The 22623-nt window shown below is 43.5% G+C and overlaps 1 protein-coding gene across 8 annotated transcripts in view; it reads left to right on the plus strand.

The window, feature by feature from the left end:
* Positions 1-6864: 6864 nt before the first annotated feature.
* Positions 6865-22623, plus strand: part of SIK3 (SIK family kinase 3) — a 256319-nt gene continuing 240560 nt past the window's right edge. For all 8 annotated transcript variants that reach the window (XR_003683519.2, XR_003683518.2, XR_008619560.1 and 5 more), the window contains exon 1: positions 6865-7155. Coding sequence is in view for 5 of the 8 variants with exons in the window: in XM_024131196.3 (XP_023986964.1) it covers positions 6883-7155 (273 nt within the window). In the remaining 3 variants the exon portion in view is untranslated. The remainder of the gene's footprint in view (positions 7156-22623) is intronic.

Here is a 22623-nt window from a genome sequence, read left to right on the forward strand (position 1 = left end):
ATTGGAGTATAATTGCTTTACAATGGTGTGTTAGTTTCTGCTTTATAACAAAGTGAATCAGTTATACATATACATATGTTCCCATATCTCTTCCCTCTTGCGTTTAATTTTATTTTGAAAAATAGACTTAAAAACCACATACAAGTGTTTAGTTTCTTAAAGGCAGATTATTGCATAAAATAAAGACATTATTATAAGTATAATCAGTAATTTTTACATATATTTTTTTTTTTTTTTTTTTGTGGTACGCGGGCCTCACACCGCTGTGGCCTCTCCTGCTGCGGAGCACAGGCTCCGGACGCGCAGCCCCAGCGGCCATGGCCCACGGGCCCAGCCGCTCCGCGGCATGTGGGATCTTCCCAGACCGGTGTGCGAACCCAGTTCCCCTGCATCGGCAGGCGGACGCGCAACCACTGCGCCACCAGGGAAGCCCCATATATGGTTTTAAATGAATTTTAGAAGGAAAAAAATGCCACCAGGATTGAATTTTTCTTTCTCATAGAGCTCCTATAGTGTTTTCACAGAGCACTTGCATTCTGCAGAAAGTTTGGAAATGCACACAATTTCTCAGACTGTTGCATAGTAATGATAAAAATATTGTAGTATTTTTCTTACATATATATTTTGAATAAATTTTAGGAGAAAAAAATCATTGACATCTTTTTTTTTAAACAGACCATAGACACTGGAATACTCTAAAGTTTGGGAAGACAGCTCACTTTGGAGATTCAAAGGCCTGGATTTGCTTCCAGATTCACCACATCCTGGCTGTGTGAGCCAAGCATCAGATTGGTCAAGTAAACTGACCATCTATAAAGTGGAATAATAACTACTTTATGAAGCTGTGAGAGAGCTTTCATTGGACATATAGAATTGCACCATAAACACAAATATGTCCAACCTCTAAAGACTTAACTGTACATGCTTAGTCAACCAACCAAAACATTTAAAACTATAATTTTCTCTTTTTAACTCTGAAGTTAATCCATTTTTGCAGCCCTAATTCTATTCTCAATCTTCCTAATCTTTAAAGTGATTTGGAAAGCAGCATGTTATTGTTTATATGCTTTTAGCACTGAGAGGGAGAAAATTAATACTTGAGTGCATGCTATGTGCCAGGCTCTAATCCAGGTTCCTCTACGTATTTATGATAGTTGATTCTTCTAAAAACTGCACGAAGTAGGAGTGATCTTCCAGAAAAGGAAACTGAGGCTCAGAGATGAACCTGGAAGTGGAAAAGCCCACTGGAAAGCTTAGGTCTAACTGTCTAAGCGAGGTCTAACCCTCACTCTTTTTACTCATTATTCCAGGCTGCCCTTTAAACATGCCAAAAGAATAAAATTATTTTAAAAATAAGAACAGGGGCTTCCCTGGTGGTGCAGTGGTTGAGAATCTGCCTGCTGATGCAGGGGACACGGGTTCGTGCCCCGGTCCGGGAAGATCCCACATGCCGCGGAGCGGCTGGGCCCGTGAGCCATGGCCACTGAGCCTGTGCGTCCGGAGCCTGTGCTCCACAACGGGAGAGGCCACAACAGTGAGAGGCCCGCGTACCACACACACACAAAAATAGTAATAATAAAAATAAAAATAAGAACAAACAGAAATAATTTCACCCTTAAGAAGTCTTTTAAAATTCCTCGAGGACTCTAGGGATAACCGGAGACATCCCTGGGTGGCACAAAGCCACAGTTGTGGACTGTTATCCCAGCCCAAAGCGCCACTGTAACTTTAGCCCACTGTACTTTCTATTTGGCCATAAAGACATCCAGCTTCCTGGAGCCGGCTTCCATTTGGATTCCAGCTTCCTGGCTCCTGCTGTGGGATTGTGGTTTTCAACTGCCTGTAGTTTAAACAGAGAGGCCTGGAAAGCCTAAGTGGAATGGAAAAGGGAGTCCAGCTAGGAATCATGTAGTTTAGAACTTTGACCAGCAGGTGTCGCTGCAGACAAGGGAGAGGGCTACTTTCGGCCTTAGAGGCAGATGATGGATTTTCTAGTTTAACTGAGGAAAATTGTGGTGCGAATGAAGCAAACAAAGGTAGGTTAGCTATCTACAGAAATCAATCCCAATAGTATAAATGTTTCTTAACCAATAGCTGGAAAGGCTGGTAGAAAAATTAAGCAAACCCCAATTATAATGCAAGGAAGCTGCCGTAAAATAAAAAGTGTTTCTGTAGTGTCTACTAAAACAATGCAAGGCTGTGTGAAGGTGAGAACTAAAAACTGAGAGGCAATTCCCTAGGCAGGTGTAGCAGAGATGATGGCTTTGTAGTCAGGAGAGATGTGAAGATAAAGTGAAAAGAGGAAAGCTGCAGTTCTGTCGGTTTAGAACCAGGGAAATAAAGAACTTCTGTCTCACGTAGACCTTTGAAGCATGCCTTTATTTTCTGTGAAATGTGGTGAATTCCTAGAATTGAGATACACTTCTATATTCAAGGGAAAGAAAAGGATCCAAATATGCCAAAATCTTAATATTTGTTGAGTATCACACTTTTCATTTAAGAGAAAGAAAGAAATTGTTAAACATATATATATATATATATATATGTGTGTGTGTGTGGTTTTTTTTTTTTTTTTTTTTTTTTTGGTCGAGCTGTGCAGCATGCAGGATCTTAGTTCCCCAACCAGGGATCAAACCTGTGTCCCCTGCATTGGGAGTGCAGAGTCTTAACCACTGGACCTCCAGGGAAGTCCCAAACATATTTTTTTAATTAGTGTAAATATTTGGGAGTTGATCACAGAGTAACTAAGTGTAACTTACCTTAAAGATCATATCCTTTTGTGAAAAAAGTTGTTCTGAATGAGCTCTTTTTCTTTACTAAATATATTTTCCCACTGATTTTCCTTATAAAACCACAGGTGTATTTACCTGAGGAAAACATTGATCCCAAATGATAATATAGTCACATCTAAGAATGCAGAAAACCTTAAAAAAAATCACACTTAAAGATCTTTTGGATGATCTAAAGGGTAATTATTTAATAATAATCTAAAAATGCTTAAACCGTATCCTAGGACATATGCAAAGTAGCAAGGGTAATTTTTATGTTTCATTTAGTAGCTTGAATGGTTCCATTAAAAAGAAGAATGTAGGCAAGCAGGACAGAAAATTCTTGACTGAAAGCTGCTCTTAAGTCCCCTCCCCAAGATATTTTTACAGCAGGAGATTATGTACTTACTTTGCTCAGACCTGTTTCTGGGCACCCAGAGGATGCACTTGGTCATGACTAGGTTGGTCTGGGATAGGAAAGGAAAGGCAAGAGCCACACAGCTGAGGTGATAACTCAGAGCACTGCCCCAACAGAGAGAAGATGCACCTTCAGCTCACCCAGAGAACCAGGGCACACTGAATGTCCTGACAATGTGTATCCAACAGTGACCTGATTTCTGTGTGACGGCAGAATTTATAACTGGTTAATAATGGCCTTGTTTGGGAATATGTGGCATGTAAACATTATATGATGTTGCCTTTTGTCATACAGAATTTCTGAATAATGCTTCTGTGTCACTGAATGCTCATATAATGCTAGCTTCTTTCAGAGCAGTAATGAGCTGGGACAATGTAAAGTGAGGGGTTAGACTTTCTTCAAGGTCCCGTTGCCTCTGAGAATCTATGGAATTATGTGGTGAGGCTGCAGTTTCCTTTCGGGTTGTTGGTAAACTGCTCTGCAGACAGGCTAAGTGGGCCTTTAAAATCATCAAAGAGTTAATGTATTCCCTCCCACTGCTTATATCACTCCCCACTCAGACCTTAGGTCCTCAGAGGTTTGCATCGCTTCCAGAAGTTCCTAAGGGCCTATGATATCCATCAAGAATGCCTTGGTTTGCCCTTTTCAAATTTTAGAAACAAAACGCAATGACATTATGGAGGAAAATGTCTCATTTTCATCTTTGAATCTCTCTTTTGCTTTCCCAGAAAAGAGCGAATTGGTTATGGTGGTGGATTGGAAGCTGGGTGGTGGCTAGCTCTCTGTCTCCACCCTGGACTACAGGACTCCGAGAATCCAGCCCTCAAGCTACCCCTCTGAGTCTGCAGCAGGGCAGGAACACACCTTCCCGTCTGTTTTCTAAGGGCAGCAAAACTCCTGCACAATAAGTAGTGAGTCTCTTCATGGAGCTACTTGCAAGTAAAGCCATCACTTCAATCAGTTTTGCTATGTTGTTCTTTATTGATATGCTTCGGTGCCTGCTCTGCCCTGTTCTCCAGAACTCTCCAAGTCTTTTTCTTCCCTGGGTCTAAACTGAGTTTTTGGGGAACTACTTTTCCTACTAGCTACTACTCTGACAGGGTTTATAATCCAGTGGGGGAGGATCTCAGCTTCCAGAGGTAGGCTTCCTGGGTTTAAATCCTAATTCTAGGATTCACTTTCTAGCCCTATGACCGTGGTCAACTCCCTTAATCCCTCTGTGCCTCATTTTCCTTATCTGCAAAATGGGGATAATAATATATTCTGTCTCACAGGGTTGTTCAAGATTAAGTAAGTTCATTTATATAAACTGCTTAGCACAGTGCCTGGCAAATTGTTGTTTTTGCGAGTTCCTCCCAAACTTAACTCAGTTCTTGGTATTCGACAAATAATTATTAAATACATACATCTAAACTGTTTTCCTTTTTCCCTGATGATCTTCGTTCATCAATCCCCTCCCTAATTTTCTATATTATTCTCACCAAAGAGGACTCTTCAGGGAAATCTCCAGCAAGTCTTTGTCCAAGTCTCAATAGGACACAGCATCTACTGGCCTCTATCCATACAGGCACAGAGCGTAAATCACATAATACACAGCATACACATTCTGGCCATTACTAGGGACAAGAGTGATCTGCCTGCCTCTTCTTCTGGGAAGTAGACCAACGCTCCATTTTCTAGTTTCTCCCCAAAGGCTTCTTTGTTTTTGACACCCTCCAGAGAGCAGCAGAAGTTGCCGTACCTGAAACTGGGACCCTGGGGCCCAGCACCAAAGTTAATGTACAATCCCTGTTCGAGGCAGGTGAGTAGGGTCAAAGTGATGAGAGGCTGGCCACATGCCATCGTTTATCTGCAATTGAATGAGCTCAACCAAAGAAAGGGCTTAACCACTGCAAGAAGCTGAGGACCACTTCATCCTTATCCTTATTTGCTAGTAAAGAAGCCAATTAGTGTTAATTGTGTTGGTAATTTGGAACAGCAACCAGGGACTTGATTCAAGGCAATTGTGAAATGACCTCCCTGTCCTGTCCTAGTCCCAGCCATTACCCATAGTCAGATGGGGAATCAGAGAGCTAGTAAATATCTTTTGGTCAGAGAGAGTAAATAGGGGCTCTGCTTCTCATACATTCACAGTGCCCTGGGTGTCAGGTTTTTTTTTTTTTTTTTTTTTTTGCGGTACGCGGGCCTCTCACTGTTGTGGTCTCTCCCGTTGTGGAGCACAGGCTCCGGACGCGCAGGCTCAACGGCCATGGCTCACGGGCCTAGCCGCTCCGCGACATGTGGGATCTTCCCGGACCGGGGCACGAACCCGTGTCCCCTGCATCGGCAGGCGGACTCTCAACCACTGCGCCACCAGGGAAGCCCGGTGTCAGTTTTTAATATTGTACATGCAGTGACCTGACAACACAGTTCTGCCATCGAGAGAGACGTAGACGTGGAGGGATCACGACGGGAAGGAGGAATACATTTCAGCATTGGAGTGCTCACAGTCTGCCCTCCTCCCCACTTGCCTGACCAGACCGTCTTGTTATTGATAGCCCGGTAGCCTACCCCTCCTCGGCCCTACCTGAAGCTGTTAAAGCCCATCTACTTAATAAAGGGGGGGGGGAGGTGGGGGAAACCTGGGAGCTAGTGAGGGCTCTGGAGTGTGTGGAATGGCAGATAACACAGGAGAGAAGAAAAAGGGATATGAGATTTACTGCTGGAATTTGATTTGATCACCTTTAATGTCCTTGGAGGGTCGCTGGTAAGGGTGAATTTTTATTTTATTATTTACTTATTTATTTTGCCCAACAGACGTAACGTATTTAACCATGACGTGACTCACTGGACAATGCACACCACTGCTTCATCAGGGTTATACAAGTGACAGAAATAGGACGCAGGCACTTCTTTGACAATCATCTAGCTATAGACTTATTCAGAGATGGGGTGGGAGGAAGGAAAATGACGTCCCTGCTCTGGCCCTCACCCACCCAATGACTGGAATGCGTGTTTGGTTTCTCCGCCCTTGAACACGCAAATCCTAATTTCCCCATTCCTCTACATTCGGTGACAATTAGAGTGGTTGTACCGGGTGAGTTAGGTTTTGTAAGAGGAAGGAATTTTACTGAAGAATTCCCCTGCCTCGCTTCCGACTTGGTTACAGTTGCTTCGATACTGTAGCTATTCCTGCCTTTGGGGCCTCAAGGGCTAAAGTGGGACAGTGCTAATATTTCTGGTGATGAGGAAATACTTTGTTTTAAAGGAGGCTGGGTGATTGCCGAAGTGGGACAGAGGTCACACTAGGGGTCACATTAGCGGTTCCGGGGGGATCGAGGGCGGGTTTGGGTCAGGCATAAGCGCACCCCCCGACTCGGGCAACGCTGCGGCGGCTTGGAACCTGCTGGCACTCTTGCGGTGCCCACTGTCTCCTCCCCGAAGGGGGGCACCCGGGAGCCCACACCCGAGGAACCGGGCCCACGCGGGAAGGTCGAGCTCGCCGGTGAGGTCACGGTTGCCATGGCGCTAGGCAGTGACGCGCGTCGGCACGTGACGAGCGGTTGCCATGGCTCCAGGTCCCGGCGGCGCGGGCGCTCCGCCTCCCGGAGTGACGTCCCCCGGCTCCCCCCCACCTCTTTTCCCGCCCCTCTGCCCCCTTCCCCCCCTCCCCCCCGCCGGCTCCCCGCGGCCCCGGAGGTTTCACTGCACAACAAGATGGCGGCGGCGGCGGCGAGCGGAGCTGGCGGGGCTGCCGGGGCCGGAGCGGGGGGAGCTGGGCCGGCGGGCCGCCTGCTGCCTCCGCCCGCCTCGGGGCCCCCGGCCGCCCCAGCTGCTGTGCCCCCGGCGGCTGGCCCGCCGCGTCCCTCAGCCCCGGCCTCCCGCGGGCCGGTGCCTGCCCGCATCGGCTACTACGAGATCGACCGCACCATCGGCAAGGGCAACTTCGCTGTGGTCAAGCGGGCCACGCACCTCGTCACCAAGGCCAAGGTAGTGGCGCGGTGGGACCGGGCGGCGGCGGGGCTGCGCGGCCCGGGACCGTCCGAGTGCGGAGGGCGCAGGAGAGCCCCGCGACACCGAGGCTGAGGGGTCGGCGCGGGGAGCGGGGCGCGGGAGAGCGTTGGGGACCGGGGAGACGGGTAGGGGGCTGTCGGGCGAGAGTGCGGAGAGGGCGAGCAGAAGGTGGGGGACACCAGGGGACCCGGGAGAGGGTAACTGCACGGCAGAGGGGACGCAGGGGGCCACTGAGCGCGGGGACCTGGGGAACTAGGGAGCCGGGGATGGGGAGGAGGCTCCCTGGGCTGTGCGGAGGGTCGTAGAAGGGGTGATTGGAAAGAAGAGGTTTGAAACTCTCCCGGAGCCGGGAGACAGTAAGCTAAGAAGCCTCTGGAACCAGCAGTTAGGAAATCCTAAGGGAATGAGGGCAGGGGAATAAGAAATGTGGACCAGGAGGATGGGGGAAAACAAGGGTGAAACCGGCAGCCCGCAGATGTGGGGTTATGAGGGGAACGAGGATAGCTGGGGCACGTACCAGGGGTATGTGGTGGGTACAGGGTACTGGGAGGTATGAGGGACCTGGTACCTTTTGACAGAGGCACCAATCAGCATTTGATCGTCCAAGACTGATAGATGGTGGGAATGGGAGTCTGAGGACAGACAGGATTATTGGAGGAGGCGATGAAAAAAACGGGGAAAAATGGAGGAAAAAAAGCACTTTATTTTTCTGCAGGAAGGGAGTCAGGGAACAGAGGTCTGCGGGGGGGCCCAGGTTTGTGGTGGCCCTAGGTACTCAGGGGTTAAACAGTTTGGGAGAGCTGGATTGCTGGTTATATTTAGTTGTTGGAGGGTCCAGAACTGTGGGCCTTATAGAGCCCAGGGTGGGCTGTCAGTGGTGAGGGGAGAGCCTGGTGACTGAGGAGGTGTGTGAGGAACCCAGACACTCATGGGGCCCTTTGGTTCCCAAGGGATTTGTGGAGCTGTGGTGGTGAAATTGGGCAAGGTCAATTAGGAAGGCATATCCATATACATTTAACATTTTACATAGAAAATTCATTTTTGGAGGAAATATGGTTAGCTCTTTCCTGTGGTCTTCTTCATCGGGAGTATTGGAATCGAAGACACGAGGAGGAATTGTTTGGTTTTGACAGGACTCACAAGCCCATTTGTACTCCGGATTTCTTTCTTTGCTCCGTCTCTCACTTGATTGAATACTTTAGATGTAGTCATTCATTATATTTAAAGCTGCAATTTGTGTTTCCCTCACCCTGACTAATGAAGAACTGCTACAGTTGCTGCTGCTTCCTACCAAAGCCGCGTCAATTCCCCTCACCTCCTCAGCCTAGCCTCTGGTTCTTGTCACCTACCTTGTTTCTGCTCTTATGGCAGTCCCTTGCTTTCAGAAGGCAGTGACTTACCTCTGCCTTGTCTCCTGCTCACTTATGACCTGAAGTCCCTTTTTCCCTCCTCTCTGTCAGACTGTAAGGGGCCCTGTTTAGCAGGGTGGCTTTGGGGGGTGGCTGTGGAAAATTGATTGGTCAGTTTCACTTCCTCTGGGGGGCCCCCTTCAGCCTTTTTGTCAGTGTCTATCAGAGGGCCTCAAGTGTGCAGGTCTGAGCTGAATGAGATCCCAAAGTCCCAGGTTTCCTGGTGCTCCCCTCAGCCCCCCGGGCGGGGAGTAGACTGAGCCAAGACTCTGGTGCATCTCTGCCCCCCCGAGTGTTTCCAGTTGTGTTTACTGTTAGCCAAGCCAAATTTATGTTTACAAACAGCTCTAGTTGTTGGAGCCTTGTTCCTTGTTTTGGTATTTCCTTTCTCCGCGGCCTCCCCCTCCCACCTAAGTAATCATGTTGAGCTCCTGTGATTATTTTGCTCTGACCTCTGGGGGACAGACTCGGTGAACTTAAATGGTTGCCTGGTTTGTGGTATCTCTGATTTAAAGAATTTTGTATTTTACAGCCCTTGGATACACCAAAATATTGATTAAAAAAATCTGTGACAGAGAGGGTTGAATGTTTTTGTAAATGTAATTGCAAACAGTTGATTCTTGGCTTTATATATAATAGAGACATTTCTATCTTCAGTAGTCAGCAAAGCCAGTGGCTAATTATGGCTGGTCTCCCCGCTTTCTAATTTTCCAGTGTGTGTGTGCGTGTGTGTGCGTGTGTGTGTGTGTGTGTGTGTGTGTGTCTCTAAGTTTTTCTCAAAGTCCTTGGTATCCTTTAGGACTGCAGCATTTTAAACATCAGCTTGTTTATAAATGGGTGTCACTGTTTATGTTGGTTTTTTCTTTGATCATTTGTGGTGGGCAGTTATGCAATTCCTGTGTATGGAAATATTCAAATCTTGAATGAGGCTGAAATGGCTAGGACAATGAGTTGCATGTGTGACGGGACCACACCAGCACTCATTTGTGTTTCTGTAGCGGTGTGCAATTTCCTAGTTACAGTTATAGGCACCCTGTGTTTCTCTGCTTAAATTACTCTGACGACATGAGTGAAGCTTAATTCACAAGGAGCTGTCATGTGCTCTGAGTAAATGATGAACATATTTTGGCCTGCTTCATGCTTATCTGAATCCACTTTGGAAAGGTTTCTCAAATGCTGACAGCTCAGATGTGTCTAACAACTGTTGACATACAGTATGATGGCCTATTGAGGCCATGGTTTGGTTATATAATGGCAAGGAAGGTGCCTGGGTATTGGCAGTGGCAGAAGCTGCTGTTCCGTTACTCAGGTAGATAGATTTTTCTCCCATGCACTGCAGTGTTTATCTTACTTCTTCAGTCAGGTCACTTGGAACCAAAGAGAGCTAGCTATTTTTTTTCCCCATCTCTTTTCAGAATGCATCATTTTTTTGTTTTGTTTTTTGGAGGTATATGATTTTTTTTCTTTCTCCTTTTTCTCCCTGTAGGCCACTGAATGGTCTAGGTTTTTCCTATAACCATATATAACCATCACACTTAGGTAATTCAGATGATATTTGTGTTGTCTGAAAGAGGTTAGGTAGTAGGTGTTTTCTGAACATCAGAGAAATACTTATGGTCACCTTTTCGTACACACATTACCTATTCCATGGACTGAGAGGCTAAAGTAAACTTTATTTATTGACTAAGCTACTGTGCTCCGTCCAACAATACGTGGTAAAGCTGGCCCTTTCCCGAATTCTGTTAACTCTCAAACCTCCTAGATCAGGACTCTGGGATGAATAAAATCAGTAGAGAAAGGGAAATATTTTCCTATTTGGTTGTTAGTGACTTTTGCAGCACGGCATTCATGAGCTCAGACTTAATATTGGCAGCACTGCAGTGCTTAGAGCGTCACTGCAGAACAGTTAACAGGAGAGAATATTCATCTGTGACATACTTTGGTCAGCAGCTCACCCTGGCTGTCTTTGTCCTACCTTCTTTTTTTTTTGCGGTACGCGGGCCTCTCACTGTTGTGGCCTCTCCCGTTGCGGGGCACAGGCTCCGGACGCGCAGGCTCAGCGGCCATGGCTCACGGGCCCAGCCGCTCCGCGGCATGTGGGATCCTCCCGGACCGGGGTACGAACCCGTGTCCCCTGCATTGGCAGGCGGACTCTCAACCACTGCGCCAGCAGGGAAGCCCTGTCCTACCTTCTTTGAGTTCCCTTTTCTGGAGGAGCCTTGGTCTGAGATTCTCTGGCCCTATTCTTTTGGTAGGACACTATAAAATATTAAAGAGATTTAAAAAAAAGAAAAGATTTTCTCTTCTCAATTGCGTATTTGGTTTCCTGTACCTAATTATACTTTCACTGGTTGGATGAATGGGAACGAAGAGTAGATATATTTTGTATGCATTTAAAGAAAGAGTATACATGACTATAAAAGCCATTGGTCAAATACTTTAAAAATGTATTTTAACAAATATATTGATATATCACCTGCCTGTTTATTGGTTTGTGGTAAGAGCTTGAGCTTTGGATGAGACTGCCTGGGTTTGGATCCTCTGCTACTTCATAGCTGGGTAATTTAACCTGTCTGTGCTTGGATTTCCTCATCTATGAAATGAGATAACAATAGTACTTACCTCACAAGTTTGGGTGTTATGAAGATTATATAAGATAATATATGTGAAACTCTTACAACAAATGTACCTGGCACATAGTAGGTATATAGTAAATGTTATCACCATCTTCTTCATCATCATCATCAGATGCAATAGTAACAAAAATGAGTAAGACATAGTCCCCTTTGTTTGCTTTTCACCACTTTGGAACAGTTCATGAGTGCCATTTGTTTAGTATAGGTAGATGTCATCCTGATGATGTACTGCTTTCAGGTTAAAAAAGTAGTTTGCTATTATTTCACGTGCCTCTTTGAGAGAGTGGATCTAATTCCTGTGGACTATGGGCTAATTTCATGCGATTGACATTTAAAAATATAGTTTTCCAGTAAACTTTTTAAGTAGTTATGAGACTTGTCTAATGAAAACTGTGACTAACACTGGCTTTTATTTGGGCTGCCTTGAATATTCAGGGTGTTTGTGTAGCTACACTTTGTCAGATTGGTGACAGAACAGAGTTTGTTTGAGTGCAGTCTTTTCTCCAGAGATTCCCTTAAATTTCATGGAGAATATGAAGAAATATTCCTACAAGCTTAAGGAGACACTTGCACTTGGGTGCAGTGTGTGCTACTTAGAGGGCCAAGGTCAGGATTCTTAACTTTAGATATTACACAGAAAAAACATTTTGCTCCCTGACCCCCTTCCAAATACTGACGAGCCAGGACACATCTGTGTGCTGTGTGGTTTGGTGCAAACTCATTTCCACGAGGAGAACAACTCAAAGTGGCCAGTAGTATTATTTTCACTTCTAAGGATGATGCTTGTGCTCGTTAGAAGGCTGAAAACAAGATTCATTAGTAAATAGAAAAGACAATTATGTCAAAAAGAAATTGAAAGCAAGATTTATATTAGTTACATTTGAGGAGGATAGTTCCATCCCTAGATAATCTAGAAATGACTATTGAAAGACAACTAACTTCATTTTGAGATAGGTTTGTTGAAACTTTGTGAAGAGCTAAGACTGATTTGGACTAGTTTTTCCAGAGTCAAAATACCAGTATTCCACTTTCAGCATCAAAACTGTTTATTTTAACATTCTGACTTTGGTGCCAGCTCCCTAGAAAGTCATAGATCTGGCTCAAGCCAGAGGTGCCCAGACTAGTTATTTCTGTGCCAGAAGTGCTGTTTTCATTTTCCAAGCATCAATCTGGCTAATGTTTTCTAGTTCCTGGCATAAAAGAGAACAAAATGGATGCTTTGGAAGGAAAAAGAAATGTGCTCTTCTTACCAGAGCCTTTGTAAGTCTAAAAAAACACCTAAAACTTCCCTGCACAGAGATGGAACCTTTCCCTTGTCCATTTATTCATTCAGCATATATTTACTGAATGCAGATTTTTTGTCAGGTTCTACTCTGGCTCTCGAGTACCCCAAAAACAAAAGCGAAAAAAAAATCTTGCCTTCTTGGAACTTATTTTCTGATGAGAGGAGACAGGCAAGAAACATGTAAACAAATAACTTTATATAGTGACAAATACTATGAAGAAAATAAATGGGCTAGAGAGTGTCTGGGGCAGGGTGCTGGAAGGCCTTTCCAGGGTGGTGATATTTGAGCTGACAACTGAATGATGAGAAAGAGCCAGCTTGGGAAGATTCAGAAGATGGAATATTCAGTGCAGAAGGAGTGGCACGTGCAGCGGCCTTGGGGTAGAAATGAACTTGGTTTGTCCAAAGATTAGACCCAAGGTCAGAGTGCCTAGAGCTTAGTGAACAAGAGAAAGGATGGTAAGGAATGAGATCAGAAAGTTAGACGGGGGCCAGATCATATGGGTCTTATAGGCCATTTTATGGAATTGGGTATGAAACAGGGGACTGACCTCAGAAGATATCAAAGCAGAGCACTGACATTATCTGATTTATGTTTTTAAAACTCATGTTGGGGAACTTCCCTGGTGGCGCAGTGGTTCATAATCTGCCTGCCAATGCAGGGGACACGGGTTCAATCCCTGGTTCAGGAAGATCCCACGTGCCGTGGATCAACTAAGCCCGTGTGCCACGACTACTGAGCCTGCGCTCTAGAGCCCATGTGCCACAACTACTGAGCCCACGTGCCACAACTACTGAAGCCCGCATGCCTAGAGCCTGTGCTCCACAACAAAGAGAAGCCCCCGCTTGCCGCAACTAGAGAAAGCCAGTGGACATCAACAAAGACCCAACACAGAATAAATGAATGAATGAATAAATAAATTTATTTTAAAAAAAGATCTTAGAGATGTTCTATTCCAACTCTTTCTTTTCTAGAGTTTAGAACGATGGACTTAACGGAATTTAGAATCTCAGGCTTTTAGGAGCCATCAAAGTAGTTTAGACCAATTATCTGTTAGACTCACAGCTCTCTTCTTTATCTCTCCCACCCCCCATTTGCCCAGAATCCTATAGCTAGTTAGTGAGGGAGGTAGAAATAGAATCCAGGTATCCTACTCCTAGTTAACTCTAACCTGACTCCTCCAATCATAGAAAACATTGCCCTTGCCCTCTGAATACTTACTCTTTCATTAGAGAAACAAGATACACCTACTAATTAAAGTCTAAGATTATTTATCCTCTCTATTAAAACAAACTCCAAAGATGAGAAGTCATGATGAGAGGAAAATTTTCCAAATAGGGGATATACCAACACCGTATTTAACCTGTCCTTTGGCATTGTTTCATTCTATCACCCCTGTCACTTAACCTGCAGTCCTCCATGGGTACACTGCTTTGCCTTTCAATCTCCTACTCAAATGCCCCTTGGTGCTCCCTGGACATGACTGAGGTGTCAAAAAAGCCAAAATGCTAAGGAAGTAAAAAGAGAAAGAAACACAGAAAAAGCAATGACCATAAACACAGTTTGCCTTATATAGTTTGCTTTTGCTGCTATATCTCCCTCACACTCAGAGAACATGAGTAATTATACTTTTGCTCTGTTGGGTTGGTCTGGTCTGTCTTTGAAGGTACATTTCTTAGATGGATTCCTTATTTACCAGAACACTACCAGTTTCTAGGGCATGGTGCCATCTTATAACTCATTAAGAGAACTGGTCACCAAGATACATACCTTGATGACGCAGGTGAGGGCCAAGAGAACCATTTATCTAGGGCTCCTCTTATGTGGTTCTAGTTTCTGATCTAAGAGCTTGGCCTGGTCCCCAGGTGAATGACCTCACCCATCAGGTGAGTCCCTACCTCCTTTATAATAGTAGCTTGGTCCCTTCTGGCATAATAGTATAGTCATGCTGTCTTGTGGATGACTGATAACATCCAGAGGATGAAAATTATATACATTCCCATGGACTTTTGTCCATGGGAATGTGTATAATGGCCTGGCAATGTCTCTGAGACGCCCTCAACAGTCTTGGATGAATTAGCTTGAGAGGGTTTCTTTTGGATCTGTTCAGAGTAAAATTCCATCAGCTAAGGACAAAACTGTTGGATGAGCCGTGGCGAAGTTATGTTAGAACATATTTCTTTTCAAGAGGTGTGTGATCCACTGTAGACCAGGAGTCTCTGGCCACACTGATAAGTATTTCTTCTCAGAATTTAGCTTGTCAGAGAGTTAGGAATCAGATTGTAAATACTCAGTCTCATTTCCCAGAAACTGAAAAGGAAGGAGATGCAAACCCATCGCCTGTTTAAGCTCCCCTGTGTAGGCTGGGCTCACTCATTTGGGTACTTTTGACCAGTTATCTTAAACTATATTTAGGTATTGATTAGGAATTTCTGAGAAATCCTCAAATTTCTGCCTAGTTCAGCTCCAGCCCATGCTTACCAGCAGTAGGCTTTACTTCTCTTTGCTCCCTCCAGAAGAATTGAACGTGAAATTTTAGGTTAACTAACCACATTTCTTGAGACTGAATTTTTTGGAGAAGAAATTTTTCATTCATTCATTCCAGCCAGCCAGCCAATAAGCTTTTGAAAAATTGTTTATCAAAAACTAGGAATGAATGATATATGGCACAAAATTCAAAAAGTGCAAACTTGTATATAGTGAAATTGTCTGCCTGCCACCCCAGTGCCTCAGACACACAGTTTTTTAGTCTTGTTTCCCCAGTATTTGTTAAGGGCGTCTCTGGATCAGTCCAAATGCTAGGTGCTATTTGTTTTCTGGCAGTGTTTTGACATGCTTGAAATTTTTAAAAATCATTTTACTTAAAAAGAAAATGAAGAAAATACCTAACTTTTAAAGCTTGTTAGGAGGCACAGGGTGATAATTTAATGTCAGCTCCATGTGGGCAGGGATTTTAAGCTATTGTTTGCTGCTGTATTCCCAGTGCCTACTACAATGCCTGTAAATACTCATTTAGTGAATGAATGTAAGGATTAAAAAAAAAAATGGGGGCTTACTTGGTGGCGCAGTGGTTAAGAATCCGCCTGCCAATGCAGGGGACACGGGTTCGAGCCCTGGTCCGGGAAGATCCCACATGCCGCGGAGCAACTAAGCCCGTGCGCCACAACTACTGAGCCTGCGCTCTAGAGCCCGTGAGCCACAACGACTGAGCCCGCGTGCCACAACTACTGAAGCCCGCGTGCCTAGAGCCCGTGCTCCGCAACAAGAGAAGCCACCGCAATGAGAAGCCCGTGCACTGCAACGGAGAGTAGCCTCCGTTCGCCGCAACTAGAGAAAGCCTGCGTCCAGCAACGAAGACCCAACACAGCCAAAAATAAATTGCCGTGGAGCGGCTGGGCCCGTGAGCCATGGCGGCTGAGCCTGCGCGTCCGGAGCCTGTGCTCCGCAACGGGAGAGGCCACAAGAGTGAGAGGCCCGCGTACCACAAAAAAAAAAAAAAAAAAAAGAATAAATATATTTTTAAAAAAGTGGGAGCTGAGTTTGCTTTTTATACTCTTAATGCATCTTAGAATTTTATTATTGAAATTTTCTATCTCCAGTTAAGATGTTAAAGAAAAATAATATTCTACCTTTTTCTCACAAATCTCTAGGTAAGGAGATTTCACAGCCTTTCTGGGCAAGTTACTTTTGGCATATCTCAAACTTCCATTATTAAGAAGTTCAGTATAATTTAAAGTAAATCCTGCAATTTAAATTCAAGTCCCTTATTTTAAGGAGAAGGTTCTTACACATACACGCTCCCAGTGGGTTACTTCCTTGAGAAGGTCCCATGGGTACAGTCAGTATAGTCAGCCAGTGCCTTGTTTTCCCTCTTCTGCCTCCGAACCTCTTCTTTGCAGACTCACTAAGCTGTCTTGGGCTGCTGGCACTTCCTGAAATAACTTCACACTCTTTGTTGGAGTTACCACTTGTTCTTTTCTTTATACTAAGTGATCTGAGTAAAACAACTACTGTTTTTCTGTCACTGGTCCTTAATTTCAATGGGTTACTTTTATTGGTCCTTACCTTAAATGGATTCATTCAAATAGTATTTTTTCTGTCATTTGTAGTTAAAAAGTAGCCGCTACTGATACTAGAAGACAAGAGGATAAGTGTTATTCTTGTCAGGGTGGGCAAAGAGTTAAGTTAAAGGAGCAATTGAATGCTCGCAGCCAGGACCTGATAGAGGAGGAATACAAGAGGTCTTGAGCATAAATTCTCTTACTTCAACCCAGTTGCTTATTATTACTGGCTCACTTCTACCACCTTGCCCTATTTTTTTCTGATTATAATTGGGAAAACTCAGAAAATTATAAAGAAGCAGAAGGAAAAAAATCACCCATAATCCTGCCCCCCAGAGGCAACAGTTATTAATATTGTAAAATACGTAATTGAGATCATATTGATATACTATTTTATTTCTTCCCTCCTTATCATTATAAGCATTTTCTCATCATTTGAAACTATTTGTAAACATCAATATTAATGGATGTGTACTTTGCTGTTGTATGACTGCCATTATTTTTTTAACCTTTTTCATAATTCAAGGTTCTTCCCAGTTTTTCACTGTTAGAAATTTGCTGTGATGACCATTTTTGTGCATGAATCTTTGAAGCATTTCTGATTTTTTCTCAGGATAGATTGTTGGATGTGAAATTATTGGGTCAGAGGGTATACATGTTTTTAAGATACCTGATTCATATATTGGCACATTGCTTTCCAGAAAGGTTGTGCCAGGGTTTAGCTTCCCAGAAGTGAATGAAGTCTTCTTTTTTAATTTTGTCTCCGCTTCTGCCCTCCTTGGTTTGGGAGTGTAGGGCTTTTAAGTCCCTGCTGCACCTCTAAACCTAGGGCAGTAGGTATGGGACACATTAAAGAGGGCTGGAGCAGCTGCCTAATCTTTCCTTCCCTGAACCAAACCTGGATGAGGAATGAAAAGAGTTAAGTGTGACTCTAACCTTTTCAGTTGTTTTTTATGAATCATCATTCTCTCCTGGTCTTTCACAAAGAGACATAAACTTAAAATGGAGAAATTGCTGAAGGAGAGAAGAAAGGTTAATGAGAAAGACTCTGATTACCTGAATCTTTGATTTTTAAATAACTATCCTTCGGTAAACCTGAGTGAGAATTTCAGAGATTGATGAAGGTTGTAAATTACTCCTCTCTTTTTTTAATGGTAAAAAGATGGTGAGGAAATTGTAAAGGAAATAATTATGTGAATAAATGTGGTGATACACCAGTCCTATTTTGTTTGTATTTACTTTACACACTGTACTTTATGCGTTATTTAAGAGGTTTTCAAGGGTAATTGGGTCATGTGGAATATTGTTCTTAGAATATTTGAGGGTTACCACTGCTGTATTTTAGGCATCTGACAATATGCTCTTTTCTTTTGTCTCCAGTAGAAGGCCTTTTATACAGTCAGTTTGGGTTATGATTTGCTTAGTTAATTAGGGGAAAGAAATGAATGAAGCAGGGAAATCAGAAATAATGATGCATATATACTTTTAATATTTTATTTTAATTTAAAATGTGAATATGCATTAATCCACTAATCTTTTTCAAAAAGTGTTTATTATGGAAAATTTCAAACATAAGCAGAATTAAAAAGAATGATATAATGAACCCCCATCGACCTGTCACCCAGCATAAGCAGTTATTACCTCATGGCCAATCTTTCACCCATATCACTTCCAGCTTCTCTTTTCTCCCTAGTTTATTTTGAAGCAATTCCCAGAATCTTATTTCATCTGTGAATATTTTGGCATGTATCTCTAAATAGGCTAGGATTGTTTCTCAAAAAACATAACCACAGTACCATTATCCTACCTAAAACAATTAACAATAATTCTCTAATGTCATTAAGTATCAAATTAGTGTTAAAGTTTCTCTGATTGTCATATATATGTATATATATGTGTACACATATATATATATTTTTTCTTTTTTTAACCACTTGTTTGTTTGAATCAGGGTCTAAATAAAGTCCATACATTATAATTGGTTGATGTGCCTTAAGCTTTGTATTAAAAAAATCGTTTGTTTTGCTCTATAGATTTCCCCTCCTTTTCTTTTTCTTTGCAATTTGTGTAAGAAACATATTCGCTAATCTTAGATGTAGACCTTTCTCTGTATATTGATGTCCTGATTGAAGTTCTTCATCATGTTTGTGTTAAACATACCCATAGTTCATCATCTATGATTTCCAGTTTTGTATTGCTTTTTTAAAGCAGAGTAGGAATTTAAAGGCATTTGGGAAGCAATATGAGTACAGAATCTCTCTTGAGTTCTTGATTCTCTCCCCCTAGTCTTTTACACTTGTCTTATCCACATCTAATTTGACTTTACCAAGTCATTTTAAGCATTCAACTTAGTTTTCAAAGAAACATGTCTTTCTTTTCTCCCAGATTTCTCATCCGTTTACATAGATAATTAGACTGCATTACTATAATAACAAAAACAACTGGTATAAATAGGTTTGGGGAAAACCAGTTAATTCTTGGTAAGCGTGCAACTTAATGGATGGGAGCAGAAATATCCCTGAGTAGAGGGAGTGGCTATTAATTGGGGCCAGCTTGCATGCTGGGGCCCCAGTTGTTTTACAGAGGAAAGGGGAAGCATCAGTTATTTCGGCAGGTTGGTTGAGAGGTGGTGGGTTAAGAGAACTTCTACATTAATTTTATAATTATAAGTAAGCCAAATTGTTAGAAATTTGAGGACAAGGTATTTTATAGTGTTTTTTATTTATAGTGTATACTTCAGCATAGTATTTTTGTCCACTTGTGTTAGAGTTTGCATGAACTGGACTGAATTTGACAATAGGCCAGTGATGTTAAAAATTTGGTTGAGGAAACAGCCAAAACTTTGTAGTTTGAAAGGTTTATATCTGTTCACTGCCAGTGTGGTGTTCCATGGAGCAAGTTGACATTTTCATGTAGTAAGTTGTTTTCTGTTCCTGGCAAAAGAAATCTTGGTTCGTATACCACAGGGAACCAGGATTATTGTTATTGTGGAAGGCAGGAGTAGAGCTGTGTGTTTCTTATTAGGATTAGCTGGGCACCTGCAGGGTTTCTTACTTCTTTCTTTCTGCTTCCTGCCTGCTGTTGTCCTTTCCTTCTGTCAAAATGTTCTGGTGTTGCATAAGCAGTGTTCTGACAATAGATGAGGTTTCTTGGTAGCTCATTTTTTTAAACCCTCAAAATAATGTTTTTAGTGGTTGTATGTTCTTGGCTTACTTTCCATTTCTACATCAACAGTGATATTGTTATTCTAGTCAAATGGGGCAGTTGTATTCCAGCAGTGATCTTTGTGTCCAAGTCAGCTGCAGAGATACCATGTTTATTTTTTATTCCTAAATATCTTATATGTGTATAGTAATTCTGGGAGGTAATTCAGTTTTGAGATGATACTTTCGGATCTTGGTACAGGATTTCACAGTCCTCAAGAAAAAAACTTGGTTGAAGCATTGTTAGCCATTGGCCTCTGACATATGCAGAAGAGTGGCCGGTGATTTCAGCCTGCTGCCTCTTCTCATCTCGTTTTCCTTCTTCCTTTTCAGCCAGCAGCTGCATCCCGTGCCCTGCTCTGGTTGAGCTCTTAGTAAAAGGGGTACTGTTTTACTAAGTCACAACCTATTCTATCAATGGTTTCTGGATTTTTAGGCCAAGAATCAATTTTGGAGTCACATTAAAATTTGAAAACAACATTTCAGTTGTGTTACCTAAATTTCTCTTCCTTTCCTTATGCTGGTAGCAGTGTTTTCTGCTTTTCCAGTCTTTGGGGAACCTTTTTGGCCCATCAGAGCAGCTCGAGGCAGTCTAAGTGATGCACTGAGCATCGCTGTGGGAGTCAGGGCACGTGTTTCATGTCTCAGTTTTTACTAGCCTGGCAGCTTTCTTTGGGCAGGTCACTAAACCCCATAGGGCTTCCAGTTTCTTTCTTTTTTTAAAAAATAATTAATTAATTAATTTTTTGGCTGCACTGGGTCTTCGTTGTTGTACGTGGGCTTTCTCTAGTTGTGGTGAGCGGGGGCTACTCTTCGTTGTGGTGTGCGGGCTTCTCAGTGCGGGGGCTTCTCAGTGTGGTGGCTTCTCTTGTGGAACACGGGCTCTATCTAGAATGCAGGCTCAGTAGTTGTGGCGCAAGGGCTTAGGTGGTCTGCGGCATGTGGAATCTTCCCAGACCAGGGCTTGAACTGGTGTCCCCTGCATTGGCAGGCGGATTCTTAACCACTGCGCCACCAGGGAAGTCCCTTCCAGTTTCTTTTTTGTTTTTGTTTTTGTTTTGTCTTGCGGTGCGTGGGCCTCTCACTGCTGTGGCCTCTCCTGTTGCGGAGCACAGGCTCCGGATGCGCAGGCTCAGCGGCCGTGGCTCACGGGCCCAGCTGCTCCGTGGCATGCGGGATCCTCCCGGACCGGGACACGAACCCGTGTCCCCTGCATTGGCAGGCGGACTCTCAACCACTGCGCCACCAGGGAAGCCCCAGTTTCTTTTTAATGTATATATTTTTTCAACAGCTGTATTGAGATATAATTCCCATACCGTACAATCCACCCAATTCAGTGTTTTTAGTATATTCACAGAGTTGTGCAACCATCACCACAATCCTTTTTTTTTTTCCTTTTTTGGTTGTGCTGCGCGTTTTGCGGGATTTTAGTTCCCTGACCAGGGATCAAACCCGGGCCCCAGCAGTGAAAGCGCAGAGTCCTAACCACTGGACCTCCAGGGAATTCCCCACCACAATCCATTTTATTTTTTATTTTTAAAAAATATTTATTTATTTGGCTCGATGGGTCTTAGTTGCAGCATGCGGGCATCTCTCTTGTTGTGGCGCTCGGGCTCCAGAGCATGTGGGCTCAGTAGTTGCGGAACGCGGGCTCTCTAGTTGTAGTGCATGGGCTCTAGAGCATGCGGGCTCAGTAGTTGCAGTGCTTGGGCTTAGTTGCCCTGAAGCATGTGGGATCTTAGTTCCCTGACCAGGGATCCAATCCGTGTCCCCTGCATTGGAAGGTGATTCACAACCACTGGATGACCTGGGGAGTCCCCACAATCCATTTTATTTTATTTTATTTTTATTTATTTATTTTTAAAATTAATTTATTTATTTTTGGCTGCGTTGGGTCTTCATTGCTGTGCGCGGGCTTTCTCTAGTTGTGGCGATCAGGGGCTACTCTTCTTCGCTGTGTGCGGGATTCTCATTGAGGTGGCTTCTATTGTCATGGAGCACAGGCTCTAGGCACGCGGGCTTCAGTAGCACGTGGGCTCAGTAGTTGGGGCTCACAGGCTCTAGAGCGCGGGCTCAGTAGTTGTGGTGCACAGGCTTAGTTGCTCTGCGGCATGTGGGATCTTCCCAGACCAGGGCTCGAACCCACGTCCCCTGCATTGGCAGGCGGACTCTCAACCACTGCGCCCCCAGGGAAGCCCGGAAATTTGTAGCTTTGACTCCCTTCATCCAGTTCCTCCTCCCCCTACCCCTGTCTCTGGTAACCACAAATCTGATCTCTTTTTCTGTGAGTTTGTTTGTTTGTTTGTTTTTGAAGTACAATTGACCTACAATACTGTGTTAGTTCTTGTTACACAACATAGTGGTTCATTATTTCTGTACTTTCAAAATGATCACCATGATAAGTCTAGTTACGATCTGTCACCATACAAAGATATTACATAATTATTGATAGTATTCCCCTCACTGTGCATTTCATACTTGCGACTCATTTATTTTGCAACAGGAAGTTTGTACCTCTTGATCTCCCTCACCTATTTCTCTTCTTGCCCTACCCACCCTCCTCTCTGGCAACCACCTGTTTGTTCTCTGTATCTATGACTCTGTTTCTATTTTGTTATGTTTATTCATTTGTTTTATTTTTTAAGATTCCACATGTAAGTGAAATCATACAGTATTGGTCTTTCTCTGTCTGACTTATTTCACTTGGCATAATGCCCTCTAGGTCCATCCATGTTGTCATAAATGGCAGGATTTCATTCTTTTCTATGGCTGGGTAATAATATCCCATTGTGTGTGTGTGTATATGTATATATATATATATATATATATATATATGTATGCCACGTCTT

Source organism: Physeter macrocephalus, chromosome 16 (assembly GCF_002837175.3).
Source record: "Physeter macrocephalus isolate SW-GA chromosome 16, ASM283717v5, whole genome shotgun sequence".
Taxonomy (NCBI): Eukaryota; Metazoa; Chordata; class Mammalia; order Artiodactyla; family Physeteridae; genus Physeter; species Physeter macrocephalus.